Source organism: Zosterops lateralis (assembly GCF_965231275.1).
Source record: "Zosterops lateralis genome assembly, chromosome: 22".
In the NCBI taxonomy this organism is placed as follows: Eukaryota; Metazoa; Chordata; class Aves; order Passeriformes; family Zosteropidae; genus Zosterops; species Zosterops lateralis.
The window spans coordinates 6,750,022-6,774,956 of record NC_139782.1 but is presented as its reverse complement, the minus strand read 5'-3'; the positions used below and the strand labels follow the sequence as shown (position 1 = coordinate 6,774,956).

Sequence of the window (24,935 nt, the reverse complement as noted above, 5' to 3'; positions counted from 1 at the left end):
TCCCTTTTCCTGTTTATTTTTATTTTCCATGTGCCGCCCTTTGTGTCCTCCCCTGCGGAATTTTGGATTATTTATCAGGTAAGAACATCATTCCTCTTATTTTTGGGGATGGAAATTGGGGCAGGGCAGGAATTCTGTGTCTGATTAATGAGATTGGAGGAGAATTCCTTGGAATTTTCCTTTTCCTTGGAGTTTCCCCTGGGCAGGTGGCACAGAGGGGACAAAAACTCCTCTGTCCTGGATTAAAAAATATTCCCTGGAGCTCAGGGATGGTGAGGAAGGTGGGGAAAAAAAGGAGGTGACAAATTCCCATTTTTTTCCTGTCGAGGATCCCTGGATTTTCCAGTTTTTTCCTTTCCCATCCCTGGATTTTGCAGTTTCTCCTGTCCCAATATCCCTGGATTTCCCAATTCCCACCATCCCTGGATTTTCCAGTTTTTCCTTTCCCAGTATTCCTGAATTTTCCAGTTAATCCTTTCCCAGTATTCCTGGATTTCCCAGTTTTTCCCTTCCCAGTATCCCTGGATTTTCCAATTTCCCTTTCCCATCCCTGATTTTCCCAGTTTTTACCTTTCCCAGTATCCCTGAATTTCCCATTTTTCCCAGGATCCCTGAATTTTCCAATTTTCCCTTTCCCATCCCTGGATTCCCAGATTCTCTTGTTCACTTTCCCTGAATTTCCCATTTTTTCCCTTCCCAATATCCCTGAATTTCCCTTTTTTTTCCTTTCCCATTATCCCTGAATTTCCCACTTTCCCCTTTTCCAGTTTCCCTGGATTTCCCAGTTTTTTTCTGCCCAATTTCCCCAAATTTCCCAGTTTCCCCTTTCCCAGGATCCGCAAATTCCCAGTTCCCCCTTTCCCGATATCCCTGATTTTCCCACTTTCCCCTTTTCCAGTTTCCCTGGATTTTCCAGTTCCCCCTTTCCCATTATCCCTGAATTTCCCAATTTCCCTTTCCCAATATCCCTGAATTTCCCAGTTTCTCCAGCCCAGGATCTTTGAATTCCCAGTTTCTCCTGTCCAAGATCCCTGAATTTCCCATTTTTTTCCCTTCCCAATATCTCTGAATTTTCCACTTCCCCCTTTCCCAGTATCCCCATATTTCCAGGTTTTTTTTTTCCTTTCCCAGGATCCCTGGATTTCTCAGTTTTTCCCTTTCCCAATATCCCTGAATTTCCCAATTCCCCCTTTCCCACTATCCCTGAATTTTTCATTTTTTCCCTTCCCATTATCCCTGGATTTCCCAATTTCTCCTTTCCCTATATCCCCAAATTTCCCAATTTTCCCTTTCCCAGTTTCCCTGTATTTCCCTTTTTTTTCCTTTCCCAATTCCCTGAATTCCCCATTTTCCCTCTCTATTTTCCTGCCCATCATTCCCTGACAATTTTCCCTCCTGGAAAACAAACCCCTCCCCATCCCACATGCGGCTTTTGGGAATTTATGGATCCAAACAAACCCTCGGGGTCACTCGGGGTCACTCGGGGTCACTCGGGGTCACTCGGGGTCAAGGGGAGGGAACTGGGAGAGTTTTGCCCGAGGTCGGGAATTCATTAAACTCCAGGAATTCCCTGGGAAACCTGAGAACTCCAGGAATTCCCTGGGAAACCTGAGCCCGTCCCGGCAGCCTCTGAAGAGATGGGAATGGGCTGGGAATGTGAGCTGGGAATGAACAGGAATGGACTGGAATGAACTGGAAATATGAGCTGGGAATGGGCTGGGAATGAGCTGGGAATTATTTGGGAAGGGGTTGGGAATTGACTGGGAATATGAGCTGGAATGAGCTGGGAAGGGGCTGGGAATGAGCTGGAATTAGTTGGGAATGAGCTGGAATATGAAGTGGGAATTAGTTGGGAATGAGCTGGGAAAATGAGCTGGGAAGGGGCTGGGAGTGGGTTGGGAATTATTTGGGAATGAGTTGGGAATGAGCTGGGAATTGACTGGGAATGAGCTGGGAATCAGCTGGAATCAGCTGGGAATAAACTGAGAATGAGCTGGGACTATGAGCTGGGAATTAGTTGGGAATGAGCTGGGAATATGAGCTGGGAATTATTTGGGAAGGGGTTGGGAATTAGATGGAATGAGCTGGGAATCAGCTGGAATCAGCTGGGAATTAGTTTGGAATGAGCTGGGAATGAGCTGGAATCAACTGGGAATAAACTGAGAATGAGCTGGGAATATGAGCTGGGAATTAGTTGGGAAGAGGTTGGGAATTAGATGGAATGAGCTGGGAAGGGGCTGGGAAGGGACTGGGAATTAACTGGGAAGGGGCTGGGAATGGGCTGGAAATATGAGCTGGGAATTAGTTGGGAAGGGGTTGGGAATTAGATGGAATAAGCTGGGAAGGGGCTGGGAATTGACTGGGAATGAGCTGGGAATTAGTTGGGAATGAGCTGGGAATGAGTTGGGAATTGATTGAGAATGAGCTGGGATTATGAGCTGGGAATGGGCTGGGAATCAAGTATGAGTTGGGAATGAGCTGGGAATTGACTGGGAATATGAGCTGGAATGAGCTGGGAATTATTTGGGAAGGGATTGGGAATTGACTGGGAATGAGCTGGAAATTAGTTGGGAATGAGCTGGAATCAGCTGGGAATCAGTTGGGAATGAGCCGGGAATATGAGCTGGGAATTGTTTGGGAAGGGGTTGGGAATTAGATGGAATGACCTGGGAATGAGCTGGGAATTAGTTGGGAATGAGCTGGGAATGGGCTGGGAATTGACTGGGGCATATGAGCTGGAAAAAGCTGGGAATATGAGCTGGAAATTAGTTGGGAATGAGCTGGGAATATGAGCTGGGAATTATTTGGGAAGAGGTTGGGAATTGACTGGGAATGAGTTGGGAATGATCTGGAATCAACTGGGAATAAACTGAGAATGAGCTGGGAATATGAGCTGGGAATTAGTTGGGAAGGGGTTGGGAATTAGATGGAATGAGCTGGGAATTGACTGGGAATGAACTGGGAATATGGGCTGGGAATGAGCTGGAATTGACTGGGAATTGGCTAGGAATGAGCTGGGAATTTACTGAGGATGAGCTGGGATGAGCTGGGAATGAGGTGGAATCAACTGGGAAGAGGTTGGGAATGAACTTTGGGATTCCTGCTGGAATCAGGAGAGAACGGGATGATGGAGAAGGATCCAGGATGTTATTTTAGGCTCTCCAATAAACAATTCCAAGGAAATCTCCTCTGGAGTTTAAAAATCCCAGGAAAAGCTGGGAAAATCTGGGAAATGCAGGGAAATTCTGGGAAAATCTTGGCTGGAGGAGGCAAAACTGCAGAATTTCTGCTGGAATCAGGAGGGAACAGGATGAGCAGGATGATGGAGAGGGATCCAGGATGTTATTTTAGGCTCTCCAATAAACAATTCCAAGGGAATCTCCTCTGGAGCTTTAAAATCCTGGGAAAATCTGGGAAAACCTGGGAAAATCTGGGCTGGAAGAGGCAGAACTACAGAATTTCTGCTGGAATCAGGAGGGAACGGGATGAGCAGCTGACGGAGAAAAACTCAGGATTTAATTTTGGGCTCTCCATGAAACAATTCCAAAGGGAATCTCCTCCAGAGTTTTAAAATCCCTGAGTTTAAAAAATCCCAGAGTTTTAAAAAGGAAAAAGGAGGCAGCTCTGCCCTGGATGAGCAGCAAACAGCAATTCCCAGAAGGAGAAAAGAGAATGAATTTTAATGGAAAAATCTTGAAAGGCTTTAAATATTTCATGTTTCCCCCGTCAATTATTCAGGACGACGGGAGGAAAAAGCGACTTTAAAGAGCAAAAGGGAAAAGGAGAGAGAACACTCGGCTTCCCCTGCAGGGGATTTATTTGCATTTTGCTCCTGCTCAGGAGGGAAAAAAAAAAAGGAGTTTTGGAGAGGAGGAGGGATTTGGGGAATTTGGGTAAAGGGGTGGAGTCTGTGCTGTGGAATGTGGGCTGGCAAAATTCCCCCTGGAGCTGATCCCAGGAGGGATTTGGGGCTCTCCCAGAATGGAATGGGGGAGGCAGGGATGGATCCTGGCCTGGGACACCATTCCCAGTTCCTGAAGGAAGGGAATGGTTTTTTTTCCCTGGCAAGGGGAGGGTTTTTAGGGTTTCTGTCCCTGTGGGATCAGGGCTGGGAATGTGAGCTCACGGAATTCCCAGTGGGAGCTGATCCCAGGGGGAATTTGGGGTGGAGACAGGGATGGATCCTGGCCTGGGACATAATTCCCAACTCCTGAAGGAAGGGGGAATGTTTTTTTTCCCTGGCAAGGGAAGGGTTTTTAGGGTTTCTGTCCCTGTGGAATAATCTGGCTCCTTTCATCCTCCAGCCTGTGGAATGTGGGCTGGGAAAATTCCCCCTGGAGCTGATCCCAGGAGGGGTTTGGGAGGGAGGCAGGGATGAATCCAGGCCTGGGACATCATTCCCAATTCCTGGCCTGGGAAGGGAAGGGATTTTAGGGATCCTGGACCCGTCCTGGCTCTGTCCCTGTGGGATAACCTGGCTCCCTTCATCCTGTGGGATCAGAATTCCCAGTGGGAGCTGATCCCAGGAGGGATTTGGGGAGGAGACAGGGATGGATCCTGGTCTGGGACACCATTCCCAGCTCCTGAAGGAAGGGAAGAGTTTTTCACTTGGGAAGGGATTTTAGGGATCCTGGAGCCCGTCCTGGCTCTGTCCTTGTGGGATACTCTGGCTCCCTTCAGCCTGTGGAATGTGGGTTGGCAAAATTCCCCCTGGAGCTGATCCCAGGAGGGATTTGGGGTGGAGACAGGGATGGATCCTGGCCTGGGACACCATTCCCAACTCCTGAAGGAAGGGAATGTTTTTTTCCCTGGCAAGGGAAGGGTTTTTAGGGTTTCTGCCCCTGTGGAATAATCTGGCTCCTTTCATCCTCCAGCCTGTGGAATGTGGGCTGGGAAAATTCCCCCTGGAGCTGATCCCAGGAGGGATTTGGGGCTCTCCCAGAATGGAATGGGGGAGGCAGGGATGGATCCTGGCCTGGGACACCATTCCCAGTTCCTGGCCTGGCAAGGGAAGGGATTTTAGGGATCCTGGAGCCCGTCCTGGCTCTGTCCCTGTGTGATAACCTCCCTCCCTTCATCCTCCAGCCTGTGGGATCAGAATTCCCAGTGGGAGCTGATCCCAGGAGAGATTTGGGGAGGAGACAGGGATGGATCCTGGCCTGGGACACCATTCCCAGTTCCTGAAGGAAGGAAATGTTTTTTCCTCTGGTAGGGAAGGGGTTTTAGGGTTTCTGTCCCTGTGGGATAATCTGGCTCCTTTCATCCTCCAGCCTGTGGAATGTGGGCTGGGAAAATTCCCCCTGGAGCTGATCCCAGGAGGGGTTTGGGAGGGAGGCAGGGATGAATCCAGGCCTGGGACACCATTCCCAATTCCTGGCCTGGGAAGGGAAGGGATTTTAGGGATCCTGGACCCGTCCTGGCTCTGTCCCTGTGGGATAATCTGGCTCCCTTCATCCTGTGGGATCAGAATTCCCAGTGGGAGCTGATCCCAGGAGGGATTTGGGGAGGAGACAGGGATGGATCCTGGTCTGGGACGCCATTCCCAGCTCCTGAAGGAAGGGAAGAGTTTTTCACTTGGGAAGGGATTTTAGGGATCCTGGAGCCCGTCCTGGCCCTGTCCTTGTGGGATACTCTGGCTCCCTTCAGCCTGTGGAATGTGGGTTGGCAAAATTCCCCCTGGAGCTGATCCCAGGAGGGATTTGGGGTGGAGACAGGGATGGATCCTGGCCTGGGACATAATTCCCAACTCCTGAAGGAAGGGGGAATGTTTTTTTTCCCTGGCAAGGGAAGGGTTTTTAGGGTTTCTGTCCCTGTGGAATAATCTGGCTCCTTTCATCCTCCAGCCTGTGGAATGTGGGCTGGGAAAATTCCCCCTGGAGCTGATCCCAGGAGGGATTTGGGAGGGAGGCAGGGACGGATCCTGGTCTGGGACACCATTCCCAATTCCTGGCCTGGGTAGGGAAGGGATTTTCCCTGGGAAGGGAAGGGATTTTAGGGATCCTGGACCCGTCCTGGCTCTGTCCCTGTGGGATAATCTGGCTCCCTTCATCCTCCAGCCTGTGGGATCAGAATTCCCAGTGGGAGCTGATCCCAGGAGGGGTTTGGGGAGGAGACAGGGATGGATCCTGGCCTGGGCCATTATTCCCAACTCCTGAAGGAAGGAAATGTTTTTTCCTCTGGTAGGGAAGGGGTTTTAGGATTTCTGTCCCTGTGGAATGTGGGTTGGCAAAATTCCCCCTGGAGCTGATCCCAGGAGGGATTTGGGGCTCTCCCAGAATGGAATGGGGGAGGCAGGGATGGATCCTGGCCTGGGACACCATTCCCAGTTCCTGGCCTGGCAAGGGAAGGGGTTTTAGGGATCCTGGAGCCCGTCCTGGCTCTGTCCCTGTGGGATAACCTCCCTCCCTTGATCCTCCAGCCTGTGGGATCAGAATTCCCAGTGGGAGCTGATCCCAGGAGAGATTTGGGGAGGAGGCAGGGATGGATCCTGGCCTGGGACATCATTCCCAGTTCCTGAAGGAAGGAAATGTTTTTTCCTCTGGTAGGGAAGGGTTTTTAGGGTTTCTGTCCCTGTGGAATAATCTGGCTCCTTTCATCCTCCAGCCTGTGGAATGTGGGCTGGCAAAATTCCCCCTGGAGCTGATCCCAGGAGGGGTTTGGGAGGGAGGCAGGGATGAATCCAGGCCTGGGACACCATTCCTAGTTCCTGGCCTGGGAAGGGAAGGGATTTTCCCTGGGAAGGGAAGGGATTTTAGGGATCCTGGACCCGTCCTGGCTCTGTCCCTGTGGGATAATCTGGCTCCCTTCATCCTGTGGGATCAGAATTCCCAGTGGGAGCTGATCCCAGGAGGGATTTGGGGAGGAGACAGGGATGGATCCTGGCCTGGGCCATTATTCCCAACTCCTGAAGGAAGGAAATGTTTTTTCCTCTGGTAGGGAAGGGGTTTTAGGGTTTCTGTCCCTGTGGAATGTGGGTTGGCAAAATTCCCCCTGGAGCTGATCCCAGGAGGGATTTGGGGCTCTCCCAAAATGGAATGGGGGAGGCAGGGACGGATCCTGGCCTGGGACATCATTCCCAATTCCTGGCCTGGGAAGGGAAGGGATTTTCCCTGGGAAGGGAAGGGATTTTCCCTGGGAAGGGAAGGGATTTTAGGGATCCTGGAGCCTGTCCTGGCTCTGTCCCTGTGTGATAACCTCCCTCCCTTCATCCTGTGGGATCAGAATTCCCAGTGGGAGCTGATCCCAGGAGGAATTTAGGACTCTCCATTCTGGAGTGGTGGATCAGGAATCCATCCTGGATCCATCCCCAATTCCTGACCTGACAAAGGAAGGGATTTTAGGGATCCTGGAACCCGTCTTGACTCTGTCCCTGGCTCCATCCAGCCTGTGGGATCAGAATTCCCTGTGGGAGCTGATCCCAGGAGGGATTTCGGGGGGAGGCAGGGATGAATCCTGGTCTGGGACATCATTCCCAGTTCCTGATCTGGGAAGGGAATAGGTTTTTCCCTGGCAAGGGAAGGGTTTTTAGGGTTTCTGTCCCTGTGGAATAATCTGGCTCCTTTCATCCTCCAGCCTGTGGAATGTGGGCTGGGAAAATTCCCCCTGGAGCTGATCCCAGGAGGGGTTTGGGGCTCTCCCAGAATGGAATGGGGGAGGCAGGGACGGATCCTGGCCTGGGACACCATTCCCAGTTCCTGGCCTGGGAAGGGAAGGGATTTTCCCTGGGAAGGGAAGGGATTTTCCCTGGGAAGGGAAGGGGTTTTAGGGATCCTGGACCCGTCCTGGCTCTGTCCCTGTGTGATAACCTCCCTCCCTTCATCCTCCAGCCTGTGGGATCAGAATTCCCAGTGGGAGCTGATCCCAGGAGGAATTCAGGACTCTCCATTCTGGAGTGGTGGATCAGGAATCCATCCTGGATCCATCCCCAATTCCTGACCTGACAAAGGAAGGGATTTTAGGGATCCTGGAACCCGTCTTGACTCTGTCCCTGGCTCCATCCAGCCTGTGGGATCAGAATTCCTGGTGGGAGCTGATCCCAGGAGGGATTCAGGACTCTCCATGGTGCAGCAGAGATCCATCCCCAATTCCTGGCCTGGCAAAGGAAGGGATTTTAGGGATCCCAGAGCTCACCCATGGCTCTGTCCTGTGGGATAACCTGCCCCCCTTGATCCTCCAGCCTGTGGGATCAGAATTCCCAGTGGGAGCTGATCCCAAGAAGAATTTAGGGACTCTCCATTCTGGAGTGGTGGATCAGGGCTCCATCCTGAATCCATCCCCAATTCCTGACCTGACAAAGGACGGATTTATGGGGATATTTTGCACTCCCAACACTCCGCTGTCCCCACACTGTCCCCACACTGTCCCCGCTCTGTCTCTGTCCCCGCTCTGTCGCTGTCCCCATCGTGTCCCCCTCGGGGTGGCCCCAGCTCTGCCGGGGGAGGCACAATGGGGGCTTTGATTCGGGGCCGGAGCTGCCAGCGCTGGCTCCTGGCCCAGGAGCAGATCCCGACACAAGCGGCTCTTTGTGTGCCGGGAGAGACGGGGCTGGGACAGGCCTGGGGGACACGGGGGGACACAGCTCTGCGGGCTTGGGTTGTGCTGAAAATAAAGTAAAATAAAATAAAATAACATAAAATAAAATAACATAAAATAAAATAAAATAAAAGAAAAGAAAAGAAAATAACATGAAATAGCATAAAATAAATAACATAAAATAACATAAAATAAAATAACATAAAATAAAATAAAATAAAATAAAATAAAATAAAATAACATAACATAAAATAACATAATAAAATAACATAAAATAACATAAAATAACATAAAATAACATAAAATAGAATAAAATAAAATAACATAAAATAACATAAAATAAAACAAAATAAAATAAAATAACATAAAATAAAATAAAATAGAATAAACCAAAACAAAATAAAATAAAATAAAATAAAATAAAATGAAGAGGACGTGGTTCATCCTCGGAGCCGCCGTTGCTCTGTCCCCACCCCAAGGGAGGTTGTGGCCACCAAAGGTCACTTTTTGTCCCCAAGGGCTGTGGGGGGACAGGGGGACCCCCCACCCACAGCTTGGGTTCTGCTCCTGGGATTGGGGTCCCTGGGGGTGTCCTGGAGCTTGGGGACAAGGGACAAGGGTGACAAAGTGATGGTGACAAAGTGATGGTGACAAAAGGCTTTGTGTCCTCCCTGTCCCTGAAGGATTCCTGGAGGGGTTTAGGATGCAGGAGCTGCTTCCCAGGATTTTCTGGGTTCCCCAGTCCATGGGGATTGGTGTCCTTGGTGTTGTCCCCAGTGTCGGGAGTGACACTTGGGGACAAGGGACAAGGGTAACAAAGCCATGGTGACAAAGCCATGGTGACAAAGCCATGGTGACAAAAGGCTTTGTGTCCTCTCCCTGTCCCTAAGGGATTCCTGGAGGGATTTAGGATGCAGGAGCTGCTTTCCAGGATTTTCTGGCTTTCCCGGGATTTTCTGGCTTTCCTGGGGTTGTCCCCGGTGTCAGGAGTGGCACCTGGGGACACGGGATGGTGACAAAGTGATGGTGACAAAAGGCTTTGTGTCCTCCCTGTCCCTGGAAAGGGATTCTGGAGGGGTTTAGGATCCTTCATCCTTCAGCCTGTGGGATTCCACATCCCACAGAATTCCACATCCCTGAGCAGCCCCGAGTCTCTGTTCCCTGCAAGGACCTGCCTGTTCTGATCTGTCTGATCCAGCCCTGAAATCCAGGGAAAACCATCTGGGAACTCAGGGATGGGAATCCTGGAGTCTGTTCCCTGCAAGGACCTGCCTGTTCTGATTGCCCTGAAATCCAAGGAAAACTGGTTGGGAACTCATGGATCAGTCAGGAAATCCTGGAGCCACATCCCTGAGCAGCCCCAAACCTGTTTTCCCTGCAAGGACCTGCCTATTCTTATCTCCCTGATCCAACCCTAAAATCCAGGGAAAACTGGTTGGGAACACAGGGATGGGTCAGGAAAACCTGGAGCCACATCCCTGAGCAGCCTCAAACCTGTTTTCCCTGCAAGGACCTGCCTGCTCTGATTGCCCTGAAATCCAGGGAAAACCCAGTGGGAACACAGGGATGGGGATCCTGGAGTCTGTTCCCTGCAAGGACCTGCCTGCTCTGATTGCCCAGATCTGTCCAATCCAGCCCTAAAATCCAAGGAAAACTGGTTGGGAACTCATGGATGGGTCAGGAAAACTTGGAGCCACATCCCTGAGCAGCCCCAAACCTGTTTTCCCTGCAAGGACCTGCCTGCTCTGATTCCTTGGATCTGCCTGATCCAAGCCTGAAATCCAGGGAAAACCAGGTGGGAACTCAGGGATGGGAATCCTGGAGTCTGTTCCCTGCAAGGACCTGCCTGTTCTGATCTCCCTGATCCAACCCTGAAATCCAGGGAAAACCAGGTGGGAACTCAGGGATGGGGATCCTGGAGTCTGTTCCCTGCAAGGACCTGCCTGCTCTGATTGCCCTGAAATCCAGGGAAAATTGAGTGGGAATTCATGGATCAGTCAGGAAATCCTGGAGCCACATCCCTGAGCAGCCTCAAACCTGTTTTCCCTGCAAGGACCTGCCTGCTCTGATCTGTCAAATCCAGCCCTAAAATCCAAGGAAAACCCAGTGGGAACACAGGGATGGGGATCCTGGAGTCTGTTCCCTGCAAGGACCTGCCTGCTCTGATTGCCCAGATCTGTCAAATCCAACCCTAAAATCCAAGGAAAACTGGCTGGGAACTCATGGATCAGTCAGGAAAACCTGGAAAAGAAATTCCCAAAGTGTTTCCTGCTTGTTTTTCCCCCTCTGGAAGCCGGGAAGGTGCCAAGGAATGAACTAAAAACTCATTTCACGCCTGGTTGGGCCTCGGTGAGGCAGGAAAATGGGATTTGGGAGGAGTTTTTTCAGTTTAATCTCCCAGAGTGGTTTGGGATCCCTGAACCTGCCGCCAGCCCCGGCTGAACAAACTTTGCCTTTTCCTGAAATCCCAAATGTTTGTGCAGAAAAAATTCTGTATTGAGGATTTTTTATTTTGTTTTGGTTTGGTTTTGGTGGCTTGGGGTTTTTTTTTTATTATTATTATTATTTTATTTTATTTTATTTTACTTTATTTTATTTTATTTTATGTTATTTTTTGGGGTTTTTTTGGGGTTTTTTTGGGGGTTTTTTTGGGTTTGTTTTGTTTTGTTTTGTTTTGTTTTTGGGTTTTTTCAGGGATATTTTTTGGGTTTTTTGGTTTTTTTTTTTTTTTGTTGTTGTTGTTGTTGTTGGTTTTGGATTTTTAGTTTTGGGCTTTTTTTTTAATTTTTGGGGTGTTTTTTTGGTGGGGGTTTTTTTTGTGTTTTGGGGGGGGGGTTGTGGGGTTTTTGTGGTTATTTTTTTGTTTGTTTTTTGGTTTTGGTTTGGGTTTTTTTAGGTTTTGTTTGTTCGCTTGAGGTTATTTTGGGGGTTTTTTTTTAGGCCTTTGGGTTTTTTGTGTTTGTTTGGTTTTTTGGGGTTTTTGTGTTTGTTTGGTTTTTGGGTTTTGGGTTTTTTTGTGCTTGTTTGGTTTTTGGGGTTTTTTTTGTGTTTTATTGTTGGAGGTTTTTGTGGGATTTTTTGGGGGTTTTTTTGTTTGTTTGGTTGGTTGGTTTTGGTTTTGTTGTTTGGTTTGGGGTTTTTTTTGTTTGTTTTGTTTTGTTTTTTCCCTTGTTCCCAACCCCCTTCCAAGCATTTTTTTATTTTGCCAGTGGCAGAAAAAAAGTGAAAAACCTCAAATCCTGGTGAAGCAATTCCCGCTAATGAGACACTTCCCACACATCTGGTTCCAATCCTTGGCAGCCTTTTGGGAACTTGGAGAACTCGGGGAAGGGAGGAAAGTCAGGGAAATCCTGTTTTTTTCTTCTCGAGGCTCTGGGGATATTCCTGAGTTCCCAAATTCCGTCTCCTCATCCCAAAATTTGGGTTCTGTGGGGTGAATTAATTCCCGCTAATGAGACACTTCCCACACATCTGGTTCCAATCCTTGACGGCGTTTTGGGAATTGAAGAAGGGAGGAAAGTGAGGGAAATCCTGGTATTTTTCTCTCCCTTTTCCTCTCGAGGCTCTGGGGATGTTCCCGAGTTCCCAAATTCCGTCTCCTCATCCCAAAATTTGGGTTCTGTAGGGTGAAGCAATTCCTGCTAATGAGACACTTCCCACACATCTGGTTTCAATCCTTGGCGGCGTTTTGGGAATTTGAAAAAGGGAGGCAAGTGAGGAAAATCCTGGTTTTTTCCTCTCGAGGCTCTGGGGATGTTCCTGAGTTCCCAAATTCCGTCTCCTCATCCCAAAATTTGGGTTCTGTAGGATGAAGCAATTCCCGCTAATGAGACACTTCCAACAGATTTGGTTTCAATCCTTGGTGCTGTTTTGGGAACTTGAAGAACTCAGGGAGGAGAGGAAAGTCAGGGAAATCCTGGTCTCTCCCTCTTCCTCTCGTTCCCAAATCCCATCTCCCCAACCCAAAATTTGGGTTCTGTGGGGGCGAAGCAATTCCCGCTAATGAGACACTTCCCACACATCTGGTTTCAATCCTTGGCGCCGTTTCGGTAACTTGAAGAAGGGAGGAAAGTGAGGAAAATCCTGGTTTCTTCTTCTCGAGGCTCTGGGGATGTTCCTGAGTTCCCAAATTCCGTCTCCCCATCCCAAAATTTGGGTTCTGTAGGGTGAATTAATTCCCGCTAATGAGACACTTCCCACACATCTGGTTCCGATCCTTGGCGCCGTTTTGGGAATTTGAAAAAGGGAGGAAAGTGAGGAAAATCCTGGTTTTTTCCTCTCGAGGCTCTGGGGATGTTCCCCAATTCCCAAATTCCGTCTCCTCATCCCAAATTTTGGGTTCTGTAGGGAGGGTGGGGTCGTTTATTCAGTGCTGGTTTAATCAATCTGTGACTCGCCTAATTAGGGTGTAATTAACACAAACTTTCCCCAAACTTCAGGAAAAAACAATATTTAAAATATCACTGAATTTATTGCCAGACTCGAGAAACTCTGGAACAAGATGAAATTGTGGATATTCTGATTTTTCCCAGCTCCTCTTTCTGGTTCCTGGACATTCCCAGGTCCTCAATATCCACCCTCATCCCATTCCTTGGGATTTCTGAGGTTTTTCTCCTGGGGAAACCTGGGAAAGGCCCTTCCTACCCTGCCCAGCTTTAAATCCACTTCCCAGAGCCTTTTTTCCAGGCTCAGGATCTCCAGGCTGGGTTTGTTTTTATTTTCCAGGCCAAGCCTGAGCTTTGCCCTGGGATAAAAATCCGGGAATTACTCAGGAGCCCAATATTTGCTTTAAATCCGCTTCCAAGAGCCTTTTTTCCAGGCTCAGGATCTCCAGGCTGGATTTTTTTGTATTTTTTTTATTCCAGGCCAAGGCTGAGCTTTACCCCATCATTTAGCCTGGGATAAAACCCAGGAGTGACTCAGGAGCCAATATTTCCTTTAAATCCACTTCCCAGAGCCTCATTTCCAGGCTGAGGATCTCCGGGCTGGGTTTGTTTTTATTTTCCAGGCCAAGGCTGGACTTTGTCCCGGGATAAAACCCCGGCAGTGACTCAGGAGCAGCTCCAGGGGTGGCCACACGTGGCTTTCCCAGCCAGTGTCACTTGTCCCAGTCACGGGCAGCGAGTCAAAGTCACCTCAGGAGGGGAGGGGAAGGGAAAAGGAGGGGAAGGGCAGCTTTTTATTACCCCAGCACCGCCTTTCCCAGGAATATTCCTTGTTCCCATTGAGGAGGAAAAACTTTGCTGACCTTGGAACGGAGCCTCCCTTTCACTCTCCTTTTGAGTTTTTTTTTTTGTTTTATCAAATCTGGACTAAAACAAACTCCTTTTTTTTTTTTTTTTTTTTTTTCCTCCTTTATCTCTCCTCGATGTTCTCAGCTGCCCCAGGGAGCTGCAGGGAAAAATCAAAGCCAGAGGGAGGGAATTGTGGAGGAGTTTCAGCTCAATGGGATTTTTGTTCTGGGAATGGGAGGGGAATGTGTGAGCCCTGCTGGGCTGGGGAGGGGTGGGAATTGTGTGGGAAGGGGCTGGAGTGTCCATCCAGAGTGGAACATCAGGATTTGGCTGAGCACAGGAGGTTCTGGAGTCCCCATGAGTGACCCTTGGCCTGTGGTTCCATGGGGTCAAGTGTCCAGTGTGGCTTTGGGATGTCCCGAGGGACAGGGAGCTGTGGGAGGGATGGGAATTGTGTGGGAAGGGGCTGGAGTGTCCATCCTGGGCTGTGGGTGGACAGAGGAGTGGTCTGGCGTCCCCATGAGTGACCCTTGGCCTGTGGCTCCATGGGGTCAAGTGTCCATTGTGGCTTGACCCCTTTGGGGTCTCCCCAGGGACAGGGATGGATGTGGGAAGGATGGGAATTGTGTGGGAAGGGGCTGGAGTGTCCAGGAGTCATCCAGGAGTCATCCTTGGCCTGTGGCTCCATGGGGTCAAGTGTCCAGTGTGGCTGTGGGATGTCCCGAGGGACAGGGAGCTGTGGGATGGACGGGAATTGTGTGGGAAGGGGCTGGAGTGTCCATCCTGAGCTGTGGATGGATTTGGCCAAGCACAGGAGGTTCTGGGGTCCCCATGAGTGACCCTTGGCCTGTGGTTCTATGGGGTCAAGTGTCCAGTCTGGCTGTGGAGTCTCCCGAGGGACAGGGATGGATGTGGGATGGACGGGAATTGTGTGGGAAGGGGCTGGAGTGTCCATCCAGAGCTGTGAGTGGACTTGGATGAGCACAGGAGGGGTCTGGAGTCACCCTTGGCCTGTGGTTCCGTGGGGTCAAGTGTCCAGTGTGGCTTGACCCCTTTGGGGTCTCCCGAGGGACAGGGATGGATGTGGGAAGGATGGGAATTGTGTGGGAAGGGGCTGGAGTGTCCATCCAGAGTGGAACATCAGGATTTGGCTGAGCACAGGAGGTTCTGGAGTCCCCATGAGTGACCCTTGGCCTGTGGTTCCGTGGGGTCAAGTGTCCAGTGTGGCTTGACCCCTTTGGGGTCTCCCCAGGGACAGGGATGGATGTGGGAAGGATGGGAATTGTGTGGGAAGGGGCTGGAGTGTCCAGGAGTCATCCAGGACTCATCCTTGGCCTGTGGCTCCATGGGGTCAAGTGTCCAGTGTGGCTTTGGGATGTCCCGAGGGACAGGGAGCTGTGGGATGGATGGGAATGGTGTGGGAAGGGGCTGGAGTGTCCATCCTGAGCTGTGGATGGATTTGGCCAAGCACAGGAGGTTCTGGAGTCCCCATGAGTGACCCTTGGCCTGTGGCTCCATGGGGTCAAGTGTCCAGTCTGGCTGTGGAGTCTCCCAAGGGACAGGGATGGATGTGGGATGGACGGGAATTGTGTGGGAAGGGGCTGGAGTGTCCATCCAGAGCTGTGGATGGATGTGGCCAAGCACAGGAGGTTCTGGTGTCCCCATGAGTGACCCTTGGCCTGTGGTTCCATGGGGTCAAGTGTCCAGTGTGGCTTTGGGATGTCCCGAGGGACAGGGAGCTGTGGGAAGGATGGGAATTGTGTGGGAAGGGACTGGAGTGTCCATCCAGAGCTGTGAGTGGACTTGGATGAGCACAGGAGGGGTCTGGAGTCACCCTTGGCCTGTGGTTCCGTGGGGTCAAGTGTCCAGTCTGGCTTGACCCTTTGGGGTCTCCCGAGAGACAGAGATGGATGTGGGATGGATGGGAATTGTGTGGGAAGGGGCTTGGAGTGTCCATGCAGAGTGGAATATCAGGATTTGGCCGAGCACAGGAGAGGTCTGGACTCACCCTTGGCCTGTGGTTCCGTGGGGTCAAGTGTCCAGTGTGGCTTGACCCCTTTGGGGTCTCCCAAGGGACAGGGAGCTGTGGGATGGACGGGAATTGTGTGGGAAGGGGCTGGAGTGTCCATCCCGAGCCGTGGATGGATTTGGCCAAGCACAGGAGATTTTGATGTCCCCATGAGTGACCCTTGGCCTGTGGGTCCATGGGGTCAAGTGTCCAGTGTGGCTTTGGGACACTGGACAAAGAATTCCTGTCCCGTTTGTGGGGCAGGATCCAGCCTGGAAAAAGAGCTGGGAGAAAAAGGACATGAAAAGGACATAAAAAAACTCACATTTTCCCTGTTGGGAAGTGAAAGTGAAAGTTTGTTTTGGTTTGGTGTTTAAATAGCGTTTGGAATTTGATCAGGGAATGAGGTGAACACGTCTCTGGCCCCAGTGGTGGATTTAGAAATCTGTCAGTTTGTCCAGTTTCTCCATGGAAGGAATTTAATTTGTTGTTTGACAAATATCAGGGTTTGGTTGCTTTTTTTTTTTTTTTTTTTTTTTTTTTTGGTGGGTTTTTTTTTACAGTTTGTGAAAAAGTGCTGGTTCAAAAATGGAAAATAAAGATAACTTTAAAAAAAAATCTCAACCACCCCAAAAAAACCAACCAAAAAAAAAAAAAAAAAAAAAAAAAACCAAAAAAAACCCCCCAAAAAAACAACAAAAAAAAGAAACCAAAAACCAAAACAAAAAACACAAACAAAACAAAACAAAACAAAAAAAAAAAAAATCACAAAAAAACCCACAAAAAACCACAAAAAAAACAACCAACCAAACAAAAAAACACAACCCCCCCCCAAAAAAAAACCACAAAAACAAAACAAAAACCACCCAACCCCCCCAAAAAACAAAAAACAACAACAACAAAACACCCAAAAGACAAAAAAAAAAAACCAAAAAAAAAAACCCAAAAACAAAACCCCAAAAAAACCCAAACCACCCTCCAAAATCAACCCCCCAAAAAACCCCAAAATAACCCAAAAAAACAAAACAAAAACCTCCCAAACCCCCTGAAAAAAAACAAAAACAAAAACAAAAAAGACAAAAAAACTCACAAAAATACCCAAAAACAAAACCCCAAAAAACCCCAAACCACCCTCCAAAATCAACCCCCCACAAAAAACCCCAAAAAAACCCAAAAAAACAAAACAAAACAAAAATCACCCAAAACCCCCCCAAAAAACACCCCCCCAAAAAAAAACCCACAAAAAACCCCACCCCAACAACAACAAAAAAACCGCCAAAAAACCCTAAAAAAAATCCCCAAAAAATCCCCCCAAAAAACCCACCTCAACAACAACAAAAAACCGCCAAAAAAACCCTTAAAAATCCCCAAAAAAACCCTTAAAAATCCCCCAAAAACCCCACCTCAACAACAACAAAAAAACCCCAAAACCCTCAAAATAAAAAACCCCAAAAAACCCAAAAAATTCCCCCAAAAAACCCACCTCAACAACAACAAAAAAATCCCAAAAAAACCCTTAAAAAATCCCCAAAAAACCCCTTAAAAATCCCAAAAAACCCCTTAAAATATCCCCAAAAAACCCTAAAAAATCCCCAAAAGCCCCAAAAAACACCCAAAAAAACCCCAAAAAAATCCCCAAAAAACCCTAAAAAATCCCCAAAAAAACCCCTAAAAATCCCAAAAAACCCCCTAAACCCAAAAAAAACCTAAAAAACCCTCAAACCAACACCCCAGGAAGTGGCTGAAGGGACTCGGGGAGGAAAAGGAAATAAAAATCTTTGTGATGGGGCTGCTCCTTTTTTATTTTTTCCTGCTTCTAACCTGATTTCTTCTCTCCTTTTTCCTCCTCTGCTTTCTAAAGAACATAGGAAACTTCTCGCCGGTAAGTGGTGGGGAATCATCACACCAAAAAATAACCCAAAAAAACCCAAAATAATTCCATTTTTTCCCAAAAAATCTCATTTTTTTTCCATCCATCATCAGCCTGGTTGGTTTAATCTTTGTCATCCTCATCCCCTGGGGATGTGACGGAGCAATGGGAGCCTTTGGAGGTTTTTGTGTCACCTCTGAGGTCACCATTGGTGTTAGATCACAGGTTTTGGGTGTCCCCTGGATGTCCCTGGATGTCCCTGGATGTCCCCTGGATGTCCCCTGGATGTCCCCTGGTTGTCCCTGGATGTCCCCTGGATGTCCCCTGGTTGTCCCCTGGTTGTCCCCTGGTTGTCCCCTGGATGTCCCCAGGTGTCCCCTGGATGTCCCTGGATGTCCCCTGGATGTCCCTGGTTGTCCCTGTGTGTCCCCTGGATGTCCCCTGGATGTCCCCTGGGTGTCCCCTGGATGTCCCTGGATGTCCCCAGGTGTCCCCTGGTTGTCCCCTGGATGTCCCCTGGATGTCCCTGGATGTCCCCTGTGTGTCCCCTGGTTGTCCCCTGGTTGTCCCCTGGATGTCCCTGGATGTCCCCTGTGTGTCCCCTGGTTGTCCCCTGGATGTCCCCTGGTTGTCCTCTGGATGTCCCCCTGGATGTCCCTGGGTGTCCCCTGGATGTCCCCTGTGTGTCCCCTGGTTGTCCCCTGGGTATCCCCTGGTTGTCCCCTGTGTGTCCCCTGGTTGTCCCTTGATGTCCCCTGGATGTCCCCTGGTTGTCCCCTGGTTGTCCCCTGGATGTCCCTTGTTGTCCCCTGGATGTCCCCTGGATGTCCCCTGGTTGTCCCCTGGTTGTCCCCTGGACGTCCCCTGGATGTCCCTTGTTGTCCCCTGGATGTCCCCTGGATGTCCCCTGGATGTCCCTGGTTGTCTCTGGATATCCCCTGGTTGTCCCTTGTTGTCCCCTGGATGTCCCTTGATGTCCCCTGGATGTCCCCTGGTTGTCCCTGGATGTCCCCTGTGTGTCCCCTGGTTGTCCTCTGGATGTCCCCTGGTTGTCCCCTGGATGTCCCCCTGGATGTCCCTGGATGTCCCCGGGATGTCCCCTGTGTGTCCTCTGGATGTCCCCTTGATGTCCCCTGGTTGTCCCCTGGATGTCCCCTGGATGTCCCCTGGATGTCCCTGGTTGTCCCTTGATGTCCCCTGGGTGTCCCCTGGATGTCCCCTGGATGTCCCTGGATGTCCCCTGGATGTCCCTGGTTGTCCCTTGATGTCCCCTGGGTGTCCCCTGGATGTCCCCTGGATGTCCCTGGATGTCCCCTGGATGTCCCTGGTTGTCCCTTGATGTCCCCTGGATGTCCCCTGGATGTCCCCTGGATGTCCCCTGGGTGTCCCCTGGTTGTCCCCTGGTTGTCCCCTGGTTGTCCCCTGTGTGTCCCCTGGATGTCCCCTGGATGTCCCCTGGTTGTCCCTTGTTGTCCCCTGGTTGTCCCCTGGTTGTCCCCTGGATGTCCCCTGTGTGTCCCCTGGGTATCCCCTGGATGTCCCCTGGTTGTCCCCTGGTTGTCCCTGGTTGTCCCTTGATGTCCCCTGGATGTCCCCTGGATGTCCCCTGGATGTCCCCTGGATGTCCCCTTGTTGTCCCCTGGTTGTCCCTTGATGTCCCCTGGATGTCCCCTGGGTGTCCCCTGGTTGTCCCCTGGGTATCCCCTGGATGTCCCCTGGATGTCCCTGGTTGTCCCTGGTTGTCCCCTGGATGTCCCTGGTTGTCCCTTGTTGTCCCCTGGTTGTCCCCTGGTTGTCCCTGGTTGTCCCCTGGATGTCCCCTGGTTGTCCCCTGGATGTCCCCTGGATGTCCCCTGGATGTCCCCTGGTTGTCCCCTGGATGTCCCTGGTTGTCCCCTGGATGTCCCTGGATGTCCCCTGGATGTCCCCTGGATGTCCCCTGGATGTCCCTGGTTGTCCCTGGATGTCCCCTGGTTGTCCCTGGATGTCCCTGGATGTCCCTGGTTGTCCCTGGTTGTCCCCTGGATGTCCCTGGATGTCCCCGGGATGTCCCCTGTGTGTCCTCTGGATGTCCCCTGGTTGTCCCCTGGGTGTCCCCTGGTTGTCCCCTGGTTGTCCCCTGGATGTCCCCTGGTTGTCCCTGGTTGTCCCCTGGATGTCCCTGGTTGTCCAAGGATGTCCCCTGGATGTCCCTGGTTGTCCAAGGATGTCCCCTGGGTATCCCCTGGTTGTCCCCTGGATGTCCCCTGGTTGTCCCTGGTTGTCCCTGGATGTCCCCTTGTTGTCCCCTTGTTGTCCCCTGTCTGTCCCTTGATGTCCCCTGGGTGTCCCCTGGTTGTCCCCTGGGTATCCCCTGGATGTCCCCTGGATGTCCCTGGTTGTCCCTTGATGTCCCCTTGTTGTCCCCTGGTTGTCCCTTGATGTCCCCTGGATGTCCCCTTGTTGTCCCCTGGTTGTCCCCTGGGTATCCCCTGGATGTCCCCTGGTTGTCCCTGGATGTCCCCTGGTTGTCCCTTGTTGTCCCCTGGATGTCCCTGGATGTCCCCTGTCTGTCCCTTGATGTCCCCTGGATGTCCCCTGGGTGTCCCCTGGTTGTCCCCAGGTGTCCCCTGGATGTCCCCTGGTTGTCCCCTGGTTGTCCCCTGGATGTCCCCTGGATGTCCCTGGATGTCCCCTGGATGTCCCTGGTTGTCCCTGGATGTCCCCTGGTTGTCCCCTGGTTGTCCCCTGGATGTCCCCTGGTTGTCCCTGGTTGTCCCCTGGATGTCCCTGGTTGTCCAAGGATGTCCCCTGGGTGTCCCCTGGTTGTCCCCTGGGTATCCCCTGGTTGTCCCCTGGTTGTCCCCTGGTTGTCCCTGGTTGTCCCTGGATGTCCCCTTGTTGTCCCCTTGTTGTCCCCTGTCTGTCCCTTGATGTCCCCTGGGTGTCCCCTGGTTGTCCCCTGGGTATCCCCTGGGTATCCCCTGGTTGTCCCCTGGTTGTCCCCTCCCTCCCTCTGGGTTTTGTCCCCACCCTTGGGGTGATGCCACTGTGATCTAAAGGTTCCTCATGTAGTGCTTGTCTCATTTTCCTCATTATTTTCCTCATTTTCCTCATTATTTTCCTCATTTTCCTCATTTTCTCCATCTTCCTCTCCATCCTCAGACTCTCATCACCATCTGGGGAGGGTGGACAGAACTGTCCAAGCTCAAACTGGGGCAAACTGGGAGGACTGGGAAGGGTTTGGGGTTTGTGTTTTCACATCCAGAAAATTCCTGGTTGAACTGGGGAGGGTGGGCAGAGCTGTCTGAGCTCAAACTGGGACAAACTGGGAGGACTGGGATGTTTTGGGAAGGGGTTTGGGGTTTGGGGTTTGTGTTTTCACATCCAGGGGATTCCTGGGCAAACTGGGAGAACTGGGATGTTTTGAGAAGAATTTGGAGTTTGTGTTTTCACATCCAGAAAATTCCTGTCCTGTGGAGGGCAGGCAGAGCTCTGTGAGCTCAAACTGGGACAAACTGGGAGGACTGGGAGGGGTTTGGGATTTGTGTTTTCACATCCAGAAAATTCCTGTCCTGGCTGAGCTGGGGAGGACTGGTGGAGCTCTTTGAGCTCGAACTGGGGCAAACTGGGAGGACTGGGATGGGTTTGGGGTTTGTGTTTTCACATCCAGGGGATTCCTGGGCAAGCTGGGAGGACTGGGATGTTTTGGGAAGGATTTGGGGTTTGTGTTTTCACATCCAGAAAATTCCTGTCCTGGCTGAGCTGGGAAAGGCTGGTGGAGATCTCTGAGCTCATACTGGGGCAAACTGGGAGAACTGGGAAGGGTTTGGGATTGTGTTTTCACATCCAGAAAATTCCTGGGCAAACTGGGAGGACTGGGATGTTCCGGGAGCGGTTTGGAGTTTGTAGGGATTCCTGTCCTGTCCTGGCTGAGCTCTCTGAGCTCATACTGGGGCAAACTGGGAGGACTGGGATGTTTTCTGCTCACCCCTTTTAGAGTTTCTATGATCACAGCCGACCCCAAATCAGCTTTTAGGGGTGATTTGAGGTGGGACAAAGCTGTCCCAGCCCTGCCCTCGGTGCCAGAGGAGCTGAGGAGCAGGGATTGAACCAGGAATGTCACAAAATTGAGGTTGGAGCTGCTCCTCTTCCCACTTTTCTCCTCATCCCAAGACTTTTCTGACCCCAAAACAACTTTTGAGGTGATTTGAGTTGTGACAAAGCTGTCCCAGCTCTGCCCTCGGTGCCAGAGGAGCCGGGATTGAATCAAGAGTGTCCCAGATTTGGGATTGAGGCTCTTCCTCTTCCCACTCTGGAGCTCCTGTGCTCACCCCAAGACTTTTATGATCAGAGCCGACCCCAAAACAGTTTTTAGGGGTGATTTGAAGTGGGACAAAGCTGTCCCAGCCCTGCCCTCGGTGCCAGAGGAGCAGGGATTGAACCAGGAATGTCCCAAATTTGGTGTTGGAGCTGCTCCTTTTCCCACTTTTCTGCTCACCCCAAGACTTTTCTGACCTCAAAACAACTTTTGGGGTGATTTGAGTTGTGACAAAGCTGTCCCAGCCCTGCCCTCGGTGCCAGAGGAGCCGGGATTGAACCAGGAGTGCCCCAAATTTGGGATTGAGGCTCTTCCTCTTCCCACTCTGGAGCTCCTGTGCTCACCCCAAGACTTTTATGATCAGAGCCGACCCCAAAACAGTTTTTAGGGGTGATTTGAAGTGGGACAAAGCTGTGCCAGCTCTGCCCTCGGTGCCAGAGGAGCAGGGATTGAACCAGGAATGTCCCAAATTTTTTGTTGGAGCTGCTCCTTTTCCCACTTTTCTGCTCACCCCAAGACTTTTCTGACCTCAAAACAACTTTTGGGGTGATTTTAGGTGTGACAAAGCTGTCCCAGCCCTGCCCTCGGTGCCAGAGGAGCCGGGATTGAACCAGGAGTGCCCCAAATTTGGGATTGAGGCTCTTCCTCTTCCCACTCTGGAGCTCCTGTGCTCACCCCAAGACTTTGTTGACCCCAAAACAACTTTTGGGGTGATTTGAGTTGGGACAAAGCCGTGCCAGCCCTGCCCTTGGTACCAGAGGAGCAGGAATTGAACCAGGAGCGCCCCAAATTTGGGATTGAGGCTCTTCCTCTTCCCACTCTGGAGCTCCTGTGCTCACCCCAAGAATTTTATGATCACAGCCGACCTCAAAACAGCTTTTTGGGGTGACAAAGCTGTCCCAGCCCTGCCCTCGGTGCCCTCAGAGCAGGAATTTCACCCAGAGGTGTCCAGCCCTCTGGACAAACCCACAGCTCCCGGATTTCCTCCCTCCCCGTTAATTCCCCAGGCTGGGAACAATCCCGGGGGTGGCACTGGGAATGTGTCCCGCTGCCAGGGACACGGGGACAGGAATTCCCCGGGAATTCCACACGCTCCAGGATTATTTTCCGAGCTCACAGCATCCTCTGCTGGCTGCCTGATGCTTCCTGGCCTCCTCAGAAATCCAGGGAATTCTGATTTCCAGGGAATCCCAATTCCCGAGGATGAAATCCTGGACACCCCAATGGTGACACAGCACAGGGACATCCCAATGGTGGATTTTGGCTCTCCCAGAGCTGGAAAAAAAAAGAGTTTGGATTCCTGGGAATGTTTTTGTTGTGCCCCATTCAGCCCCTAAACTTCTCCGGGTGCGATTTTGAGGCGTCGGAAATGTCCCGTTTGTCCCCATTTGTCGCCGTTTTTTGTCGCCGTTTTTTTGTCGCCGTTTTTGTCGCCGTTTTTCGCCGTTTTTTGTTGCCGTTTGTCACCATTTTTTGCTTTTTATTCCCCATTTGTTGCAGTTTTTTGTCATTTTTTGTCCCTGTTTGTCGCCATTTTTTGTCACCGTTTGTTGCCCTTTTTTGTTGCCGTTTGTCACCGTTTTTTGACCCCATTTGTTGTCGTTTTTTGTCCCCGTTTGTTGCCGTTTTTTGCCCCCATTTGTCGCCAATTTTTGCTCCCATTTGTCGCCGTTTGTCGCCGTTTTTCGCCATTTTTGGTCCCATTTGTCACCAGTTTTGGTCCCCATTTGTCACTGGTTTTTGTCCTTTTTTGTCCCTGTTTGTCGCCGTTTTTTGTCGCCGTTTTTTGTCGCTGTTTTTGTCGCCATTTTTCGCCGTTTTTTGTTGCCGTTTGTCACCAGTTTTTGCCTTTTATTCCCCTTTTGTTGCCGGTTTTTTTGTCACCGTTTTTCGTCATTTTTTGTCCCTGTTTGTCGCCATTTTTTGTCACCGTTTGTTGCCATTTTTTGTCCCCGTTTGTCACCGTTTTTTGACCCCATTTGTTGCCGTTTTTTGTCCCCGTTTGTCGCCGTTTTTTGTCGCCGTTTGTCACTGTTTGTCACCGTTTTTTGCCCCTATTTGTCCCCATTTTTTGTCCCCATTTGTCCCCGTTTGTCACCGTTTTTTGCCTCTGTTTGTCACTGTTTGTCACCGTTTTTTGCCCCTATTTGTCCCCATTTTTTGTCCCTTTTTGTCCCCGTTTTTTGCCATTTTTTGTCCCTGTTTGTCGCTGGTTTTTTGCCATTTTTTGTCCCCATTTTTTGCCATTTTTTGTCCCCGTTTGTCGCCGTTTTTTGCCCCCATTTGTCACCATTTTTTGCCCCCATTTGTCACCATTTTTTGTCCCCATTTGTCCCTTTTTTTTTTTTTTTTTCTGTCCCTTCCTCCCTGGCTGTTCTCCCCTCCCTTTGGAATTCATCTGGAATTGTGGAATTCCCAGCAGCAGGAGAGGCTGGGGAAGGGCGGCAGGTGGCGGTGCGAGCCCGCGACACGCTCGATTGTCACCGCCCTGAGCATCGGGACAAGGGGACACTCAGGGGTTTGTCACCGTCACTGTCCTGCTGTGGGCAGGGGACACTTGGGGGTTTGTCACTGTCACTGTCCTGCTGTGGGCAGGGGACACTCAGGGGTTTGTCACTGTCACTGTCCTGCTGTGGGCAGGGGACACTCAGGGGTTTGTCACTGTCACTGTCCTGCTGTGGGCAGGGGACACTCAGGGGTTTGTCACTGTCACTGTCCTGCTGTGGGCAGGGGACACTCAGGGGTTTGTCACTGTCACTGTCCTGCTATGGGCAGGGGACACTCTGGGGTTTGTCACTGTCCTGCTGTGGGCAGGGGACACTCTGGGGTTTGTCACTGTCCTGCTGTGGGCAGGGGACACTCAGGGGTTTGTCACTGTCACTGTCCTGCTTTGGGCAGGGGACACTCAGGGGTTTGTCACTGTCACTGTCCTGCTGTGGGCAGGGGACACTCAGGGGTTTGTCACTGTCACTGTCCTGCTTTGGGCAGGGG

General features: G+C 50.8%; 1 protein-coding gene across 1 annotated transcript in view; it reads left to right on the top strand.

Annotated features, from left to right (window-relative positions):
* Nucleotides 1–24,935, top strand: part of AGRN (agrin) — a 156,386-nt gene that overhangs the window by 29,607 nt on the left and 101,844 nt on the right. Inside the window, exon 4 of the mRNA XM_083876993.1 lies at nucleotides 17,636–17,656. Coding sequence (XP_083733119.1) covers nucleotides 17,636–17,656 — 21 coding nt within the window. The remainder of the gene's footprint in view (nucleotides 1–17,635; nucleotides 17,657–24,935) is intronic.